At 48.2% G+C, this 20000-nt stretch overlaps 1 protein-coding gene across 1 annotated transcript in view; it reads left to right on the top strand.

The window, feature by feature from the left end:
* Nucleotides 1–20000, top strand: part of ece2a (endothelin converting enzyme 2a) — a 54670-nt gene that overhangs the window by 19708 nt on the left and 14962 nt on the right. The window contains exon 2 of the mRNA XM_035528638.1: nucleotides 5822–6105. Coding sequence (XP_035384531.1) covers nucleotides 5822–6105 — 284 coding nt within the window. The remainder of the gene's footprint in view (nucleotides 1–5821; nucleotides 6106–20000) is intronic.

Here is a 20000-nt window from a genome sequence, read left to right as displayed (position 1 = left end):
AATATCAGCTTCAGTTGGTGTGTGAAGTCCCAGTCTGGCCTGGAACAAACAGAGAACACACACACACACACACACACACACACACACACACACACACACACACACACACACACTGTATGTTTTGGTGGAAATATCACTGTGTGAAAGGGTGTAGTTGTGGACTGAAAACTGTGGATGCACTGCAATTACTGTGTGTGTGTGTGTGTGTGTGTGTGTGTGTGTGTGTCAGTTACAGTTAACACATCCCTCTACTTTGTGATGTGGAACACTTCAAACGCCGCTGTGATGGACTGTCTGCAAAGAGACAGTGTTAATCTGTGTGACCCCCTGTCTGTCTCAATAACACACACACACACACACACACTTCCATATTCTATTGACTGATACTTGCAGACATGCATGGTCCTAATGAGAAAGTTAACCCTGCAGACACACCCACACACAACATAGCACAGCAACTTGGTGTTGGTGTTCTTGAGAGTGTTTGTCAGACCATGATAAAGGCCGGTGGACTGGCAGGCCAGCGCATCATGATCACTTAACTGTGGTGTGACGGAGTGGGGAGGCTCTGCACAGAACACACACACATGCCAACACACACTTTTTCTAATGTCGTGACACACCGACCATAATCACAGCTGTGCAGTGTGTCTTTGTGTGTGTGTGTTTGTTTGTGTTGCTGTGTATGTGTAGATGTCACTGAGCTCCTGTCTGTGAACACCTCTCTGTGTGGGTGTGGGTGTGTGGTGGGTTTGTGTTTTGACTCTTTCAGGGATATAGTCTGACTGGTGGAGATGTCTTAACGCGTGCGTGCGTGTGTGTGTGTGTGTGAGAGATGGAGAGAGAGATGATGAGTGATAAGGAGGACTGCAATATAGATCTTTTAAAATATTTTTCTTTTAATTTTTTTTCTTCAAATTTTTCAATTTCCGTATCCATGGCAATGTTCTGTTTTTCATCACGGATTGGTGGTGGAACCTTGACAGGAAAGAGCATTCCTTATTTATCCTGAGATTTGAGTGTTCTCAGCGTGGTTCAGGTTTATTGTAGTAAATAAACTGGTGAAGTCAAAGGAGCAGTCCAGGGATAAACCATGACACTCCAGGAAAAAGGGGTGGTGGTGTTGTGCTGGTGTTTACACTGTTGCAGTGTTGTGCTGGGTGTTTGTGGTGTTGTGCTGCTGTTTACACTGTTGCAGTGTTGTACTGGGTGTTTGTGGTGGTGTGCTGGTGTTTACACTGTTATGGTGTTGTCCAGACACCCCAGTGATATAGGAAGATGAAACACCTTTAAACTGATAAATGAACCCATGATGTCAGTTCCTTTTAGTGTAATAATGTTTAGAATAATTAAGTTATTGTTTCCTGTGTCACAGCAGGTAACATCACACATGTCTGTCACTCCCATGATCAACACTGATCAGCTAAACTCTCTGGATGGTTTCTGATTTTCATCTCTGTACATTCTCACTGCGAGACACTAATGAGACCATAGCGTCTCTCTCATTCACACACATTTTCTCTCTCTCTCTCTCTCTCTCTCTCTCTCTCTCTCAGAACTCTTTCCAGATGGCTCAGAGTTTGGGAATATTAACAACACTAGATGAGTTTTTCGGAGTGGTGTTTGCGTCTGCATTCTTTCATGTTTCCTGCGTGGTTGTTCTAATATTTCATGCTTATCACTGAGGTACTACAGGAGTGGCAAACAGAGAGAGAAAAAGACAGAGAGAGATAGATGCAGAGAAAGATGATGAGGTGAAGAGAGGGAAAATAAGTTATCTTGGAGTCTCTCTGGGTCGGGACACTGCGGGATATTGGTGGCCAGACCCTGAATGGCCGCCTGAGACAGAGAACATTCTGGAACATTCCAGCGCTTCTCATGGAGGAATGTTCAGGCTTCAGAGGTTCTTGGAATCCCAGCACCTTCACATCCTGGGAGAGTTTCCCAGTGAGCTCACAAGTCCAGAATTCTTCTCCACATGTTGATGGCCTTGGCGGGGGTAGAGAGGGTGAGAAAACAGAGAGAGAGAGAGAGAGGGAAGGAGATCCAGCAGAATGTCAGGCCTGGCATTGCTAATTTTAGTACTTTACAGATGTCATTAGGAGGAGTTGCCTGTCCAGAGTCAATTAGAGTGGGAGCAGTGGGAGAAGTGTTTTTCCTGTCGGACTTCCTGATCGGTGTCCTCTGGTGCCCTGAGCCCATCGTATGGCGGCTGTTCTGTTCTATCAGACATTACACACTTCAGTGTATGAGAGTTTTACCTGTACGGACCAGGTGTGTGTGAGGGTGTGTGTGTGTGTGTGTGTGTGTGTGTGTGTGTGTGTGTGTGCGCAATGTTGTCTTTCTCTGCACATCATAAACATACTGCTCTTGCCATGGCAGAAATAGCGAAAGGTCAGGGGTCACAGGCAGCCCTGTGATGTCATGGAGAGGTAAGGAAAGGTGATATGGAGGATGTCCTTTTATGATGTGTGTGTGTGTGTGTGTGTGTGTGTGTGTGTGGAGGGGGGTGTTTTGTCTCTCTCTCTCTCTCTCACTCTGGCAGTAGGGATCTCTGCTGTGGTGTTTGGAGTTTGGGGAAATTCACTTAGTTACTTCACATACACATTTATGCCATAATAATTCAAATTCATGCAGTAAGCTGTTTGTGTGTGTAATTATATGACTGGCCTGTTTTGGGCTGACTTGTTTAGAAGTGTAAGACTGCTTAGAACTGTGAGTCTACATTTAGTTAAACATAAGAAAAACTTTACATTTTGTTTATATAAGAATCCAATATGTTTGTTGCTCGTGTAGAGGAGACAGATATAGAGTTCTGCTCCGCCGTCTTGGATCTGTGTTCTAAACACACACACACATTTCTCTCTCTCTCTCTCTCACACACACACACACACACACACACACACACACACACCCGCACACACATACTCACTCACTCACACATTTTCTCTCTCTCTCTCACTCACACACACACACACACACACACACACACATTTTCTCTCTCACACACACACACACACACACACACACACACACACACAGACTTACTCTTGCATGACTTGCAGAGGTGTTTTTAACACTCTGTTAAGCAAGTGTACTTCAGTTCCCTGTGGTCCTGCACACTCTGACACTATTAACATCACTATGAGCTTGCGCATACACACACACACTCACACACACACACACACACACACACACACACACACACACACACACTCTGACACTATTAACATCACTATGAGCTTGCGCATACACACACACACTCACACACACACACACACACACACACACACACACACTCTGACACTATTAACATCACTATGAGCTTGCGCACACACACACACACACACACACACACACACACACACTCTGACACTATTAACATCACTATGAGCTTGCGCGCACACACACACACACACACACACACACACACACACACACACACTCACTCACTCTGAAGACATACCCTGCAGACTGCTGCTAAGCATAGTCTATTTCCCAGTCAAACATTGCTGGACACATTCATGTCTGAAAATACTCAACACTCTTAACACTGTTTGATGTCATCATTATGCGTAGGCTCACATGGGCTCACAAACTTTTGCTGTTGGACATTTTGGCTTACAAAAAGTTGTAACCCTAAAACTGTATTATTTTATGTTTTTACAAAAAGTGCACTAGCCAGTAGGATGTGTAAACATGTAATAATGATTGAACTCGTCCATTGTAGGTGTGCTCCGTCTGTTATTTCTGTTGTAATAGTGATTGTAGGTGTGCTCCGTCTGTTGGTTCTGTTGTAATAGTGATTGTAGGTGTGCTCCGTCTGTTGGTTCTGTTGTAATAGTGATTGTAGGTGTGCTCCGTCTGTTGGTTCTGTTGTAATAGTGATTGTAGGTGTGCTCCGTCTGTTGGTTCTGTTGTAATAGTGATTGTAGGTGCGCTCCGTCTGTTGGTTCTGTTGTAATAGTGATTGTAGGTGCGCTCCGTCTGTTGGTTCTGTTGTAATAGTGATTGTAGGTGTGCTCCGTCTGTTGGTTCTGTTGTGATAGTGATTGTAGGTGCGCTCCGTCTGTTGGTTCTGTTGTGATAGTGATTGTAGGTGCGCTCCGTCTGTTGGTTCTGTTGTGATAGTGATTGTAGGTGCGCTCCGTCTGTTGGTTCTGTTGCCTGTGGTTATTCTCTCTATTTTTGAAAGAGGTTGGGACGGAGAGAAGGAGGGATATGGGAAAAGAGGGATGGACTAAGGGCTGTAGGTACAGATATGGTGCTCCTCCTTTCTCTTTCTAGGCTATACGCTGGTTTCCGAGCTGTTCCCGTAACACGGAGACTCCCTGCCTGGGATTTGAGTTAGAACTAAAAAATCATTTCTGTCTCCAAACAATTCCCTTCTTGTTTCAGCGTTCATTTTAACATTCTTGAGTCTGGTAAATTTCTTCTTCTGCCTTTCAAAAAAAAAGGAAGCACATTTTCCAAGGACTTTTGGGTAATTGTGGTTGGTATGGCAGTTAGAATATCTCAGGTGCTCTTAAACATTTGTGTTGATGTTTTTTCTGTCCTGCTGCAGGGCAGTGCAGTGTTGGTTTATAAGATACATATTTACAGCTCTCCTTGATCAAATCTACAAATATGTTGATGAATGTATTTCAGTCTTTAAGGGTTAAACATGGAGAGAGAAGATGACATGAAGTGCTCAGAGAAAAGAGAGAGACAGAGAACCTGTGATTAAACACCCTTGTTAAGTCTTCTCTCGTTAGAGGCTCTTTAATTAGCCAAACGAGGGGTGATAATTAGTGTTAGTCACGGTGCTGAGAGAGTGGTGAGGAGCGTGGTGAGAGTCCTGACAGCCTGTCATTCACGCAGAGAACATCACACCGTGGTGCCTCCACAGGACCAGGCTCAGAGAACATCTCACACAGTGGTGGTTCCACAGGACCAGGCTCAGAGAACATCTCACACAGTGGTGCCTACACAGGACCAGGCTCAGAGAACATCTCGCACAGTGGTGGTTCCACAGGACCAGGCTCAGAGAACATCTCGCACAGTGGTGGTTCCACAGGACCAGGCTCAGAGAACATCTCGCACTGTGGTGGTTCCACAGGACCAGGCTCAGAGAACATCTCACACAGTGGTGCCTCCACAGGACCAGGCTCAGAGAACATCTCACACCGTGGTGCCTCCACAGGACCAGGCTCAGAGAACATCTCACACAGTGGTGGTTCCACAGGACCAGGCTCAGAGAACATCTCACACAGTGGTGGTTCCACAGGACCAGGCTTTTGATCTTTTGTGAAGGACCTATTACTACTGACACCTATAGGTTACAGTGGTTTCTTTATGCCGGGGCCCCTGGTTGGGCCCCTGGTTAGCCCTGTGCACAGACTGTCCCTTTTGCTGCAGTGAAGGTGGAACTTTCAGACCAACGATCAGCACAAATCCTTGGGCTGTGAGATCTATCGACACGGTGTGAATCATTCACCATGCCTAGCTAGATCAAGGTCTAGGTGAGGGGGGATTTGGCAACCCAAATGTGTGTGTGTGTGTGTGTGTGTGTGTGTGTGTGCGCGCGCGTGTTGGCCACTTCTGAAGGACATTGCGTGTTTTTGGCCTCACTGCATTTGGTTCAGGGTTTTTTGGCTTGAATGTGCTTGGCTGAGAACTAACAGTAACTGACTGAGATGTGTGTGTGTGTGTGTTTGAACTGCAATGTTAGGAAATTATGTATAACCTGCAGGGTTACTTAGCCGTACCCAACGTCCATAAAAACTTGTCTACACAGTTTGCACATAGATTCAACCACTCTGATCCCCTGGTTACCCCACAGGCTGCGGGAACAGCTCCCTGAGCTGGGACATGTACCAGACTGGGTACTGCTCCATCACCAACGTGGACTACTCCAGAGTGTGTGTGGAGGCCATGGCGCAACGCCACGCCCACACCCCCGGGCTGAGCTGGGTATGTATGGACGCCCGGCGCTTGGCGTTCCCGGGCGCAACGTTCCAGGCGGTCGTGGAGAAGGGCGTCCTGGACGCCATGCTGGTGGGAGAGAAAGACCCCTGGAACATCTCCAACGGCAGCAGGGAGGTGATGCATCAGGTGCTCAGTGAGGTGAGTGACACTGACACACGCACTCACACACACAACACCACATACAAAGTAAACACACTCACACACACCACACGACATGGCTTTTCAATATTGATATTACAGGAGAGTGTGATAAGAGAGTCCTTTAACAACTCCATGTTAACGTGAATCACAACAGTCACATAATACAACAACATAAATAATATTGATCAAAAATAGTCTTTGACCTTATGTCAGGGTTCTCAAGTTGGCCTGTACAGCAGTGATATTCTTTACATTCCTTTATGTTTTTTACATTTTGCATTAACAGGTGCCACACACACAGTCCCTCTGTCTCAGTTTATTGTCCAGAGCACACAGACCAGCATAGACTTGATCTGTGTGTGTGTATGTGCATGCATGTCTGTGTGCTTGTGCGTGTGTACGTGTGTGTGTGTACGTGTGTGTGTGTGCTTGTGCGTGTGTACGTGTGTGTGCTTGTGCATGTGTGTGTGTGTGTGTGTGTGGGGAGGGTTGAGGAGTGCATCTGTGTTGCAGTAGTAGTTTAACCTGCTGCTACACAGTCATTTGAGCACCATGGAGTTAACAACACTGCAGTGTGATGCAGCATGGGAAAACACACACACACACACACACACACACACTCACACAGTGAAGACTTGGCCAACGCCACAGTTCCCCTGGCTCAGAGATGGTTTACTAAATGCCTTTTCAAACAACTCTTGTATTCTCTTTCTCTTTACAGTACGTTATCTCTCCATCCCTCTGTTACCTAGAAACCAATGTCTCTTTTCCTACCCCTCTCTTTCTCTCTCTTTCTCCTTGATCTCTCTATCCAGGGAGACAGAGAGGGCAGAGAGAGAGAGAGTGAGACAGAGAAAGAGAGAGCAGAGAGTGAGACGGAGAAAGTGAGAGCAGAGAGTGAGACGGAGGGAGACAGAGAGAGATGCTACATCACGTGTTGTGTAATGCTGTTGTTGGGTTCCTAACCCTCCCAGTATTGTCCTGAACACACACTACACGTTACAACGTCTGTCTGTGTTAGATTTATCATACTGGACTAATCCCAGCAGTCTGTGGAGCTGTAGGACTCTGTCCCTTCACGTTTGCCTGTTTGTAGTCCTGAATGTCACGAGTGCAGAGTCATGTGTCAGAGGACATGTCAGCACTGTTCACGAGTGCAGAGTCGTGTGTCAGAGGACATGTCAGCACTGTTCACGAGTGCAGAGTCGTGTGTCAGAGGACATGTCAGCACTGTTCACGAGTGCAGAGTCGTGTGTCAGAGGACATGTCAGCACTGTTCACGAGTGCAGAGTCGTGTGTCAGAGGACATGTCAGCACTGTTCACGAGTGCAGAGTCGTGTGTCAGAGGACATGTCAGCACTGTTCACGAGTGCAGAGTCGTGTGTCAGAGGACATGTCAGCACTGTTCACGAGTGCAGAGTCGTGTGTCAGAGGACATGTCAGCACTGTTCACGAGTGCAGAGTCGTGTGTCAGAGGACATGTCAGCACTGTTCACGAGTGCAGAGTCGTGTGTCAGAGGACATGTCAGCACTGTTCACGAGTGCAGAGTCGTGTGTCAGAGGACATGTCAGCACTGTTCACGAGTGCAGAGTCGTGTGTCAGAGGACATGTCAGCACTGTTCACGAGTGCAGAGTCGTGTGTCAGAGGACATGTCAGCACTGTTCACGAGTGCAGAGTCGTGTGTCAGAGGACATGTCAGCACTGTTCACGAGTGCAGAGTCGTGTGTCAGAGGACATGTCAGCACTGTTCACGAGTGCAGAGTCGTGTGTCAGAGGACATGTCAGCACTGTTCACGAATACAGTCGTGTGTCAGAGGACGTCAGCACTGTTCACGAGTGCAGAGTCGTGTGTCAGAGGACATGTCAGCACTGTTCACGAGTGCAGAGTCGTGTGTCAGAGGACATGTCAGCACTGTTCACAAATACAGTCGTGTGTCAGAGGACATGTCAGCACTGTTCACCAGTGCAGAGTCGTGTGTCAGAGGACATGTCAGCACTGTTCACCAGTGCAGAGTCGTGTGTCAGAGGACATGTCAGCACTGTTCACGAGTGCAGAGTCATGTGTCAGAGGACATGTCAGCACTGTTCACGAGTGCAGTCGTGTGTCAGAGGACATGTCAGCACTGTTCACGAGTGCAGTCGTGTGTCAGAGGACATGTCAGCACTGTTCACGAGTGCAGTCGTGTGTCAGAGGACATGTCAGCACTGTTCACGAGTGCAGTCGTGTGTCAGAGGACATGTCAGCACTGTTCACGAGTGCAGAGTCGTGTGTCAGAGGACATGTCAGCACTATTCACGAGTGCAGTCGTGTGTCAGAGGACATGCAACACTGTCACTACTGCAGTCACATGAGACTATTCTCTGTCTTGGCTCCAAGATGGTGGAATCAACTTCCATTTGCTGTCTGGACAGCAGAGTTCCTTACACTCTTCAAACGCAGACTGAAGACCCATCAATTCGTGGAATATTTAAAGGACAACTGACCCTGCTCCCATATTGACTGACTAATTTAGTACTTATTGTAGGGTATTGTTTATTATTAAGTTGTCTAACAAACTCTAGCACTTATTGTTTATAGCACTTATCATCGTTTCCGATAGACCTTATGTATTTTGTACTTCTAGTCATCAGCAGTGATCCCTGTATTTCTACAGTAGTTCATTGGTATCTGGCACTCTAACCTGCTGTACTGTACTAGGATGTGTTCTATGTGGAAATGACAAAGCACTTTTGTAAGTCGCTCAGGATAAGAGTGTCTGCCAGATGCCTTAAATGTAAATGTAAACATGACCAGTAGCTGGGGTGATCTCATTAGTGTAAAACTAACTCACCCCCCTCGAGCATTAGAAGTCATGGGGTAGAATATTCCTTTATGATGTTCCCATCAGATCACACACACACAGACACGGTGACGGTCTAAAATATGATTGGGCATGTGTGCAAATGGTATCCTGTGTACAAACACAAGAGCACATCTGAGTGCTTCAGTGAACGTGTGAACATGATCTCACAGCTCAACACTTCACCTGCCATATCACCATAGCAACACTCTGTCTACAAAGACCGAGCTCCAACTGTCAGGTGAAAACACAAACATACGCATGCACACACACGCGCACACACACAAACACACACACAATTACCACTTACATTTCACATCACAACTACAGTATATACAGTTAGCTCTGCAGCAACGAACGTGTAGATGGCACACACACACACACACACACCATTTACTTCTGAGTAATGTCTTTTAATGTTATCCTGTGTATGTCAAGATCTTAAATGTAATCAGAGTAACCTTTAACAATATTCTCATATACACTCCCATACACTCCCGTAGCAGTACTGTACTGGGAGTGTATCGGTTCTGCATTGGGAGTGTATCAGTACTGGGAGTGTATCCTTACTGTACAGGGAATGTATCAGTACTGGGAGTGTATCCTTACTGTACAGGGAATGTATCAGTACAGGGAGTGTATCCGTACTGTACAGGGAGTGTATCAGTACAGGGAGTGTATCCGTACTGTACAGGGAGTGTATCAGTACTGGGAGTGTATCTGTACTGCACTGGGAGTGTACCAGTACTGGGGTTGTATGAGTACTGGGCAGTTCAAAGCTTGATTTACTGTTACTAATACAGCTTGTTACATTTAAGGTCATCTGATCTTAACCTACTGCAACTTTGTTCAGTTAAACTCTGAGCCACCTTAAGGTGGACCCAGAGGCAGAATGTAGATGCTTGGTATGGCTGCCTCTCTACTCCCCTCTCTGCTCCTCTCTACACTCCCCTCACTATTCCTCTCTCTACTCCCCTCTCTACTCCACTCTTTACTCCCACTCTTTATTCCCTCTCTCTACTCCTCTCTTTACTCCCTCTCTTCTCCCCTCTCTACTCCTCTCTACTCCTTCTCCCTACTCCTTCTCTTCTCCTCTCTACTCCCTCTCTCTATTCCCTCTCTCTACTCCTTCTCTACTCCCTCTCTCTACTCCTACTCTCTACTCCCTCTCTCTACTCCTTATCTCTTCTCCTCTCTCTACTCCTACTCTCTACTCCCTCTCTCTACTCCTACTCTCTACTCCCTCTCTCTACTCCTTATCTCTTCTCCTCTCTCTACTCCTACTCTCTACTCCCTCTCTCTACTCCTACTCTCTACTCCTACTCTCTACTCCCTCTCTCTACTCCTACTCTCTACTCCCTCTCTCTACTCCTACTCTCTACTCCTACTCTCTACTCCCTCTCTCTACTCCCCTCTCTACTCCTTCTCTCTACTCCCTCTCTCTACTCCTACTCTCTACTCCCTCTCTCTACTCCCCTCTCTACTCCTCTCTACTCCTTCTCTCTACTCCTTCTCTCTTCTCCTCTCTCTACGCCTACTCTCTACTCCCTCTCTCTACTCCCCTCTCTACTCCTCACTACTCCTCTCTACTCCTTCTCTCTACTCCCTCTCTCTACTCCTTCTCTCTTCTCCTCTCTGATAGGCATCGCCATGCTTGGTTAGTTAAGTCATTCCCTTCTGCTGAATCCCTAAAATCACTAATAAAGGTGTTTTGAACTTTTCAAAAGGTGATCTGGGGTTTATACAGCTGTAGGGAACCATCACAGGACATTGTGAGACACTTCAATCACCATGAAATGTTCATGTCCTGTTATGGACCCGCACTTCTATGGATAAACAGACAGCTTGATTTAACATAAACAGCTTCTGACAGCTTTTTTTTGCATGTCTACATTTTTTGCATGCACATGCGTGCGTGCACACACACACACACACACACACACACACACACACACACACACACACACACACACACACCAAGGCTACCTACACATGCATGCATGTGTTTGCTAGGATTGCCTGTGTGTGTGTGTGTGTGTGTGTGTGTGTGTGTGTGTGTCTACTTTCACATTCCAGTCACTTACCCAGAGGTGTTAATCTAGCTATTTAACTCTCTCTATCTCTCCCTCTCTCTCTCTCTCTCTCTCTCTCTCTCTCTCTCTCACTACCCCTGCCCCCCCCGCCTCTCTCTCTCTCTCACACACACACACACACACACACACACACACACACACACACACACACACACACACACACACACACACACACTATTGTAGGGTTGATTTAGAGGATTGTTTTAAATCCTCTGTTTTGTTTTGTTTTAATCCTTTTCACACAGTTGTCTGACAGTTCAATCTCATTCATTCTGTGGGTGTGTGTGTTATAATAAATGTCACTGCAATGCTGCATTGTCCTCTGTGTGTCAGCTCTCTCTCATACACACACACACACACACACACACACACACACACACACAGTCTGGTCAAGGAGATCGCAACAAGGTCAGAAATGTCAGATGTTCAGAAAGTGACCTGATCAGAGAGCATGAGGGAGCGCGAGAGGAGAGAAAGAGAGAGAGAGAGCGAGAGAGAGAGAGAGAGAGAGAGGAAGGAGATGTGGAGAGAGATGAAACAGAGAGCACTAGTAGGTGACATCACCTGTGTCTGGAGGAGTTCCTCACCCGTGACGTCACTGTGACGTCACTGCCCTCGCCTCAAGTGACAGATTATAAACAAACAAACAAACAAGTAAGCCCTTTCCTTTTTAGGTAGAGCATTCTCAGAGAGAGAGAGAGAGAGAGAGAGAGAGAGAGAGAGTGTTTTTTTACTGTTTACCAAAAAGGTGAGTGGACTAATGTGACTGGAGGTGTCTATACACACACAGTCACACTCTCACACACACTCTCTCTCTCACACACACGCACACTCACACACACTCTCTCACACGCGCACACACTCCTGATACTATCTTATCTCGCCAACGCTCCTGCCCTCCACAAGGTGGCGGTACTGGCTGTGGAGGTGGTGTGCTGTGGACGAGACACAAACAGCCTCTGCCAACGCCCGCTCCCCCGAGGGCTCACTGGCCCTCCACGAGTCAGTTGGGTAGGGTGGTTTAGTCCCGCCCCTTTATTGAGTAGCCAATCTTGGGTGTCTGTCAGGTGGAGCTGTTAAGGTCTTTGATCCTGCTTCCCTACTCCAGACCAATCGGACAATTAATCAGGTTTTTAGGAAGCTGTAGTAGGTGGGGCCAGCATGACAAAATGTGCAGTACTAAACGCATTTGGTGGACTGGGAAACAAACACGGACACACATGCACACATCCAAATACAGAGACATGGGTGATCCACACACTTTTATGATGCATTTCTGTTATATTGGTGTTGCTGGATCTGTTCTGCTAACTGTCATGGGGACAGTGGTGTCTCAGTAGTGTCTTAGTGGTTTAGAGTGTGTGTGTAGGGTGTGTGTGGGTGTGTAGTGTGTGTATGATGTAGGGTGTGTGTGTGTGGTGTCTCAGTGGTTCAGGTACTGCACTAGTAATCAGAAGGTTACCAGTTCAAGTTCCACCACTGCCAGGTTTCCACTGTTGGGTCCTGAACAGAACCCTTAACCCTCAATTACTCAAGATGTGTTCAGTCATAATTATAAATTATTAGCAGCTAAATGCCATAAATGTGAATATTTGGTCCCCATTTAGACAATAAAACAGATAACAGAATCACACAGGGTGTGTGTGCGTGCGTGCGTGTGTGTTTGTGTGTGTGTGTGTCTCTGTGTGTGTGTGTGTGTGTGTGTGTGTGTACAGTACACTACGTGCAGTCCTGAGGTCAACACTCTCCTAGGTTTCGTCTTTCAGCTGCTGCTGTGGATACAACGTTTCCAGCCAAACAGAGTCAAGATGAAGGTTTAGTGAATCAGGTTTAGCCAATCAGAGTCAAGATGCAGCTTTAGCGTCATGGTTGAAACTCTTTGACTGTGAAGTCATTTAATCACCATAAACGGAAACAACTCTGTAGCTTGGCCTTAGGTTCTAATCATATGTTCCATAATAAAAAACTCATTTTAAAATTTCTGTCTTTATAGTACAAGCTAAAAGCATGATGGTGATTGGCTGGTTTAGCAGTCAGCATTCTGGTGATTGGCTGGTTTAGCTGTATTGACAGTTCCTTATTAAAAAGAGAGAGCGAGAGGAGGAAGAGGAAAGGAGGACAGAGAGAAGTGTGGTTTCTTCACCTCTCATGGTGTGACACACACACGCACCCTTTTAAATGTCACCTGTCTTGCTGTAATCTGAAACAGCATCTAGCACACGCGCGCACACACAGGGAGTGCTCTTCTTCTCTGCCTCATTAAGGTCAAGGGTTATGTTTTCTTTCCCTTTAATTATTATTTTGCATCTTTTTGACATTTGAAGCGCACATGCACAAGCCACACGGACAGCAGTTGCACATGCTAAACATGTGATGCTACTGGCTGCCTCGGTTCTCCCAGCGGTGCACAGATCACAACCACGGTCACAATACCCCAACCACGGTCACAATACCCCAACCACGGTCACAATACTCCACACACACACACACACAGGCAGCAGGGATCTTCTACATCAGGTCTTCTGTTAGAATTGGAATCTGCCTGTCTTTCTCCTTCACTCTGTCTGTGTCTGACGCATCCTCTCTAAGACACACACATTTCACATCTCTGTTTGTTTATTTTTTGTCCATCACTCATTCATTTCTCACTCTTTGTTCTTTGTGAACTGAGAGTTTCAGAATCCATTATCTGTCTCACAGTGAGGAGAGTGAGACAGATGGAGAGTGAGAGACAGACAGACAGAGACAGAGAGAGACAGATGGAGAAAGAGAGCGAGAAAGAGAGAGACATACGGAGAGTTAGAGACAGAGACAGAGCGAGAGAAAGACAGACAGATGGAGAGAGAGAGGGAGAGAGAGAGAGAGAGAGGGAGCGAGAGATGGAGAGAGAGAGGGAGAGAGAGAGAGAGAGGGAGGGAGAGGGAGACGGGGCAAGAAAGCAAACATTTTTCTAACATCAGTAGCTTGTGTAAGTGATCTGAGTTCAGACTGTATCAGTGTGTTCTGATTTCGTCTGTATTTGGATGTGTTGGTTGTGTGCTTGTGTGTGTGCGTGCGTGTATTTGTGAATGTGTGTGTTTGTGTTATCACTCACCTGCACACACGCATGCACACCACACACTGCAGTCCAAATCAAACACACACAACTTGTGGCAGCCCAGTTCACTGTTGCCAAGGAGACAAGCAGGCAATATTGAACACAGAGTGGAGTTGCTATGGAAACTCTGGATGTGGGTAGGGGGGTCAGTCAGGGGGGAACCATTAATTAGAGCCAACAGGAGATGTGGGTGACTGATCTACTGCAGGGCACTAGAATAGAGGGAGATAGAGAGAGGTGAGAATAAGGGAGGGGAAAGAAGAATGGATGGATGGATGGATGGATGGAGACAGTTATAGATGGACAGAGAGGGGATACAGGTGTTGTAGTTGTGAAGATCTGTAGGGTTACATCAGAGTTTGGTGTGTTTTCTGATACCAGAGATCAGTCAATACTTTTAAGTCGGTGCGTGTGCCTAGAGAGTGTCTGAACCGTCTCGACGTGTCTTAGACGTGTGTCAGGTGCTAGCTGCCTATTTACATTTACAAAATCATGTCAAATGTATTTTTCACCAAACTAGAACTTTAGGTAGCACCATATTGAGGCATTAAGTCCAGTGGGTGTCTGTGTGGCTTGGTGTAGATACCAGTCACATAGGAGCTGTGACCGTACTGGTATGGGGTTTCTGTACCAGAATAGTTTTAAAATAAACACTCAGCTTGTGTGGGTTGCTTCCTTTTCTGTGTGGGTCTATATATATGTGTGTGTGGGTCTGTGTGTGTGTGGGGGGGGGGGTGGTCTGTGCATGTGTGCGGGTCTTTGTGCAGGTCTCTGGGTGGGTGTGTGTGTGTGTGCGCGTGCGCACGTGCGTGCGTGTGTGCACAAATACACATGCAAACAACTTGTGTTAGGTGGGTGAGCCTTATGTTAGGTGCTCACCCACCTAAGGGTGCTCACACTAATCTGATCTCACAGTGACACCACACCATGATCTGATCTGATCTCCCATCAGATACAGTGTTAAAATGTGTTAAAGCAGTGTCCTGCTGCACAAATCACACAGCGTTAAGTGTGATGTATCCTTGTTCTCGTAGTTCATGGTGTCCCAAAGGGACCACTCTCCTGTCCTCAGTAACTGGTCTGACTGTATGTAAATGAGTGTATGTAAATGTGGAGGCACATCTATATTGATCCACATACACTCTCACTCATACTCACTCCCAGCTCCTTACAGATGCATCCACACCCACACTCCTACACACAGACACACACACACACACACACACACTGCCTACTCTGAAAGTGTGTGCTCCGTAGTGCACGTGGAGATTGTAGCTTTAATCTGAGGCTGTGTTCGTCAGTTCTGGTTGAACTAAGGAGTAACGATGTCCTTTTGTACGCTCACACTTCTATTTCTGGGGTTCTCAGTCAACACACACACACACACACCTTCCACCCTCTAAATCGCTTCTAGTGTTAGAAAGTTCCAGAAAGCTGAGAACAGAATGTCATTTGACCTGTGAGAGAGGACAAGCCCCGCCCCCTCTCCATTTATCAGCCATTGGCTAAAGTCCAACCCACTTCCTGGGTCAGATCACAGTACAACACACCTCCACCTTAAACAGGGTAACTACAGGACATGGTTGCCATGGCAAGACAGCTGTTCCTCTATCTATGCAGCAAAACATATCACACTGTATGTGTGGCGTTGACAATAACAGCTTTGTCGCCACGATAATGAGTCTGGTCCATGACCGTAATCGTGATTGGAACCGAACCTCTCCCCATGCCCCAGAACGTCCTTCAAAACCCACGCCTGCCTGGAGGTGTAGATGATGGGATGGTTCGGCCCGTGACTGTGAACGTGTGGTTAGAACCCCCAGGGTCTGGCTTGGTGGTGTTTTGTGTTAGTGTTTTGTGTAGTGTTTATGGTATTTTTCCAAGCCCCCCACAGGCCCCTGTGTTCCCCCAGTGGGCTGTAATGGAATAAGATCTTGTTCAGGCTGTTAATACAGTGTGTGTTGACAAGAGAACAGTGTGTGAGTTCTGTCTGTCCCACACACACACACTCACGCACACACACTCACACACACACACACACACACACACACACACACGCGCACACACACACACACACACACACACACACACACACACACACACACGCGCACACGCCGTGGTGGTCTAGCCAAGTTTGAGAGGGACAGGACACAGGAACCAGGGGACTGCTTGTTTTTCCTGACAGGGTGTGTGTGTCTGTGTGGGGGGAGAAGAAGAGAGGGAGGGAAGGAGAAGGAGAGGGAGAGGAAGGAGAGGGAGAGGGAGGGAAGGAGAGAGAGGGAGGGAGAGGGAGGGAAGGGGGAGGAGAGGGAGAGGAGGGAGAGGAAGGAGAGGGAGAGGAGGGAGAGGGAGAGGAAGGAGAGAGAGGGAGAGGGAGGAGAGGGAGGGAGAGGGAGAGGGAGGGAGAAGGAGAGGGAGGGAGGGAGGGAGGGAGAAGGAGAGGGAGAGGAAGGAGAGGGGGGAGAGGAAGGAGAAGGAGGGAGAGGGAGGGAAGGAGAGGGAGAGGGAGAGGGAGGGAAGGGGGAGGAGAGGGAGAGGAGGGAGAGGAAGGAGAGGGAGAGGAAGGAGAGGGAGAGGAAGGAGAGAGAGGGAGAGGGAGGAAGAAGGAGAGGGAGGGAGGGAGGGAGGGAAGGAGAGGGAGAGGAAGGAGAGGGAGGAGAGGGAGAGGAAGGAGAAGGAGGGAGAGGGAGGGAAGGAGAGGGAGAAGGAGGGAGAGGGAGGGAAGGAGAGGGAGAGGAAGGAGAGGGAGAGGAAGGAGAAGGAGGGAGAGGGAGAGGAAGGAGAGGGAGAGGAAGGAGAAGGAGGGAGAGGGAGGGAAGGAGAGGGAGAGGGAGAGGAAGGAGAGGAGGAAGGAGAGGAAGGAGAGGGAGAGGGAGAGGAAGGAGAGGGAGAGGAAGGAGGGAGAGGAAGGAGAGAGAGGGAGAGGAAGGAGAGGGAGGGAGAGGGAGGGAAGGGGGAGGAGAGGAAGGAGAGGGAGAGGAAGGAGAGGGAGAGGAAGGAGAGAGAGGGAGAGGGAGGAGAGGGAGAGGGAGGGAGAAGGAGAGGGAGGGAGGGAGGGAGGGAAGGAGAGGGAGAGGAAGGAGAGGGAGGAGAGGGAGAGGAAGGAGAAGGAGGGAGAGGGAGGGAAGGAGAGGGAGAGGGAGAGGAAGGAGAGGGAGAGGAAGGAGAGGGAGAGGAAGGAGAAGGAGGGAGAGGGAGAGGAAGGAGAGGGAGAGGAAGGAGAAGGAGGGAGAGGGAGGGAAGGAGAGGGAGAGGGAGAGGAAGGAGAGGAGGAAGGAGAGGAAGGAGAGGGAGAGGAAGGAGAGAGAGGGAGGGAGAGGAAGGAGAGGGAGAGGAAGGAGAGGGAGAGGAGGGAAGGAGAGGGAGAGGAAGGAGAGGGAGGAGAGGGAGAGGAAGGAGAAGGAGGGAGAGGGAGGGAAGGAGAGGGAGAGGGAGAGGAAGGAGAGGGAGAGGAAGGAGAGGGAGAGGAAGGAGAAGGAGGGAGAGGGAGAGGAAGGAGAAGGAGAGGAGGGAGAGGGAGGGAAGGAGAGGGAGAGGGAGAGGAAGGAGAGGAGGAAGGAGAGGAAGGAGAGGGAGAGGGAGAGGAAGGAGAGGGAGAGGAAGGAGAGAGAGGGAGGGAGAGGAAGGAGAGGGAGAGGAGGGAGAGAGAGGGAGAGGAAGGAGAGGGAGGGAGAGGGAGAGGAAGGAGAGGGAGGGAGAAGGAGAGGGAGGGAGGGAGGGAAGGAGAGGGAGAGATACCATGGGTGAAAATGGAATAGATTTTGAAATGGGGGGGAGATACCTGGCCTAGAATGGTCTTTATGTTGAGGGGTTATGGATGGGAGAGAGAGAGAGAGAGAGAGAGCTTGCACAGCTGATGAAGGACCTCTGTCTGAAACATCCTGTTTCTCAACGTAGTCTGTGTAGTTCAGTTTTGAATAAAGCCTTTATCCAGGATGAAACATCAGAGATCAGGAACATGCCAGGAGGATGGGCATTAGGAGGAACCTTCATGGGAGGAGAATCCAAACCCCAGACAGTGGGAGTGGCTGATCTGGAGAAATCCTACCAATGGCTGCAGACATCTGGACTGACATGGCAGCACAGGAACAAGCTCTGAACATGAGATCAGTAGAGGCTGGCTCTACCACACCAGGTAGGACCCCAGACGCAGGCTGTGCATGGACGCCCCTGACACCATCCAGCACATCACAGCAGGATGCAAGATCCTAGGAACACCAGAACCAAGTAGCTGGATATTGTACAGAAACATCTGGGCTGAGTACGGGCTGGAAGTTCCCAGGTTCCAAGTGGGATCCACTCCCACAGGGAGGTGGAGCATGACCGTGCTAAGATCCTGTGAGACCTCCAGATACTGTGACTCCCGTGGTAACTGAAGCACTAGGTGCTGTAACCCCCAAACTGGGAGAATGGCTCCAACAGATCCCAGGAACAACATCTAAGATCTCTGTCCAGAAGAGTGCAGTCCTGGGAACAGCCAAGACCCTCATGCTCCCAGACCTGACAGAGGACCCAAGCTTGTAGGAATATGGATAAATGGATGGATGGATGGATGGATGGCTTTTATTCAAAGTGACTTACACAATATGTATTCAGGCAGAACTGTAATTGAGGTTAAAGGGTTTTGTTCAGGGACCCAACAGTGGAAACCTGGCATTGGTGGAACTTGAACTGATTACTAGTCCAGTACCTGAACCACTGAGCACGCACACCCTACACACACCCACCTCACCATGCGCAGCCGTCTGATGTTCTGGTGTGCGGTTAGGTTCCTCTCTGAGTCCCAGCCTACCTTTGCTCAGAAACAGATTTCATTATAATTACCTACAACTGCCAAATCAATTCAAGCTTCAAATGTTCCAGAAACAATGGGCTCTGATTACTGCTGACATTAATAACCACCAATCGTGTGTGTGTGTGTGTGTGTGTGTGTGTGTGTGTGTGTGTGTGTGTGTGTGTGTGTGTGTGTGTGTGAGTGTGTGTATGTGTATGTGTATGTGTCAGCTCTGACTCTGAGCTGTTGTGGCAGACAAATCTGACACACCTTCACATTCACTCATACAGAACTCAAACACCTTCACATATGAAACACACCCCAGTGTGTATCCACAGAGCATCTTGGAAATGCTACAGGACGCATTGGGCTTTGGTAGGTGTTGCTACACAAAACCTGAAATTCTCTAAATCTTCTAGCTGTGACTGCTGTATTCTCGGGTGTGTGTGTGTGTGTGTGTGTGTGTGTGTGAGAGAGTGTGTGTGTGTTTCTCTGCACCTCATTTCTGTGGTGGGGTTGCTGGGCGGGGTGAGTGGGGGTTAATCAGAGACAGGGAGAGTGAGAGAGGGGTTTCCATAGCAACATGATTCCATGGTTACCAGATCAAAGTGCATGCTTGAGGGAGCAGTATGAGTCATCTGAGCTTCCTTGGAGGGAGTGAGAGTGAGAGTGAGAGTGAGAGTGAGAGTGAGCGAGCGAGCGAGAGAGAGAGAGAGAGAGACAGACAGACAGACAGATGAAAGCAGGATGTTAGAATGCAGAGTCACAGGACACTGAGATAACAGGACAGAGATGTTGGAATTCAGGAGCAGGGGTGGAGCTTATCTCTGCAGGGGGTGGAGCTTGAACAGGGGTGGAGCTAAACTCTGCAGGATCTAGTAGTGGGGTCAGCGATAAACTCAGGATGTCCCCAGACCGGTCCAGACCAGACCAGACCAGAGCAGCAGGGTCATGTCCTTTGATCTCAGATGAACTGAATGCATTGCAATCCTTGTGTTTAGAGAAGTCCTCCGTTGATATTGCACTGGTAACGCCCACAGTGTAGCTGATTTAAAACCAAGACTACACTCCCAGCCCATACCCCTG

Source organism: Electrophorus electricus, chromosome 7, assembly GCF_013358815.1.
Source record: "Electrophorus electricus isolate fEleEle1 chromosome 7, fEleEle1.pri, whole genome shotgun sequence".
Lineage (NCBI taxonomy): Eukaryota > Metazoa > Chordata > Actinopteri > Gymnotiformes > Gymnotidae > Electrophorus > Electrophorus electricus.
Note: the sequence above shows the minus strand (reverse complement) of the source record. Positions and strands in the feature narration are given on the sequence as shown.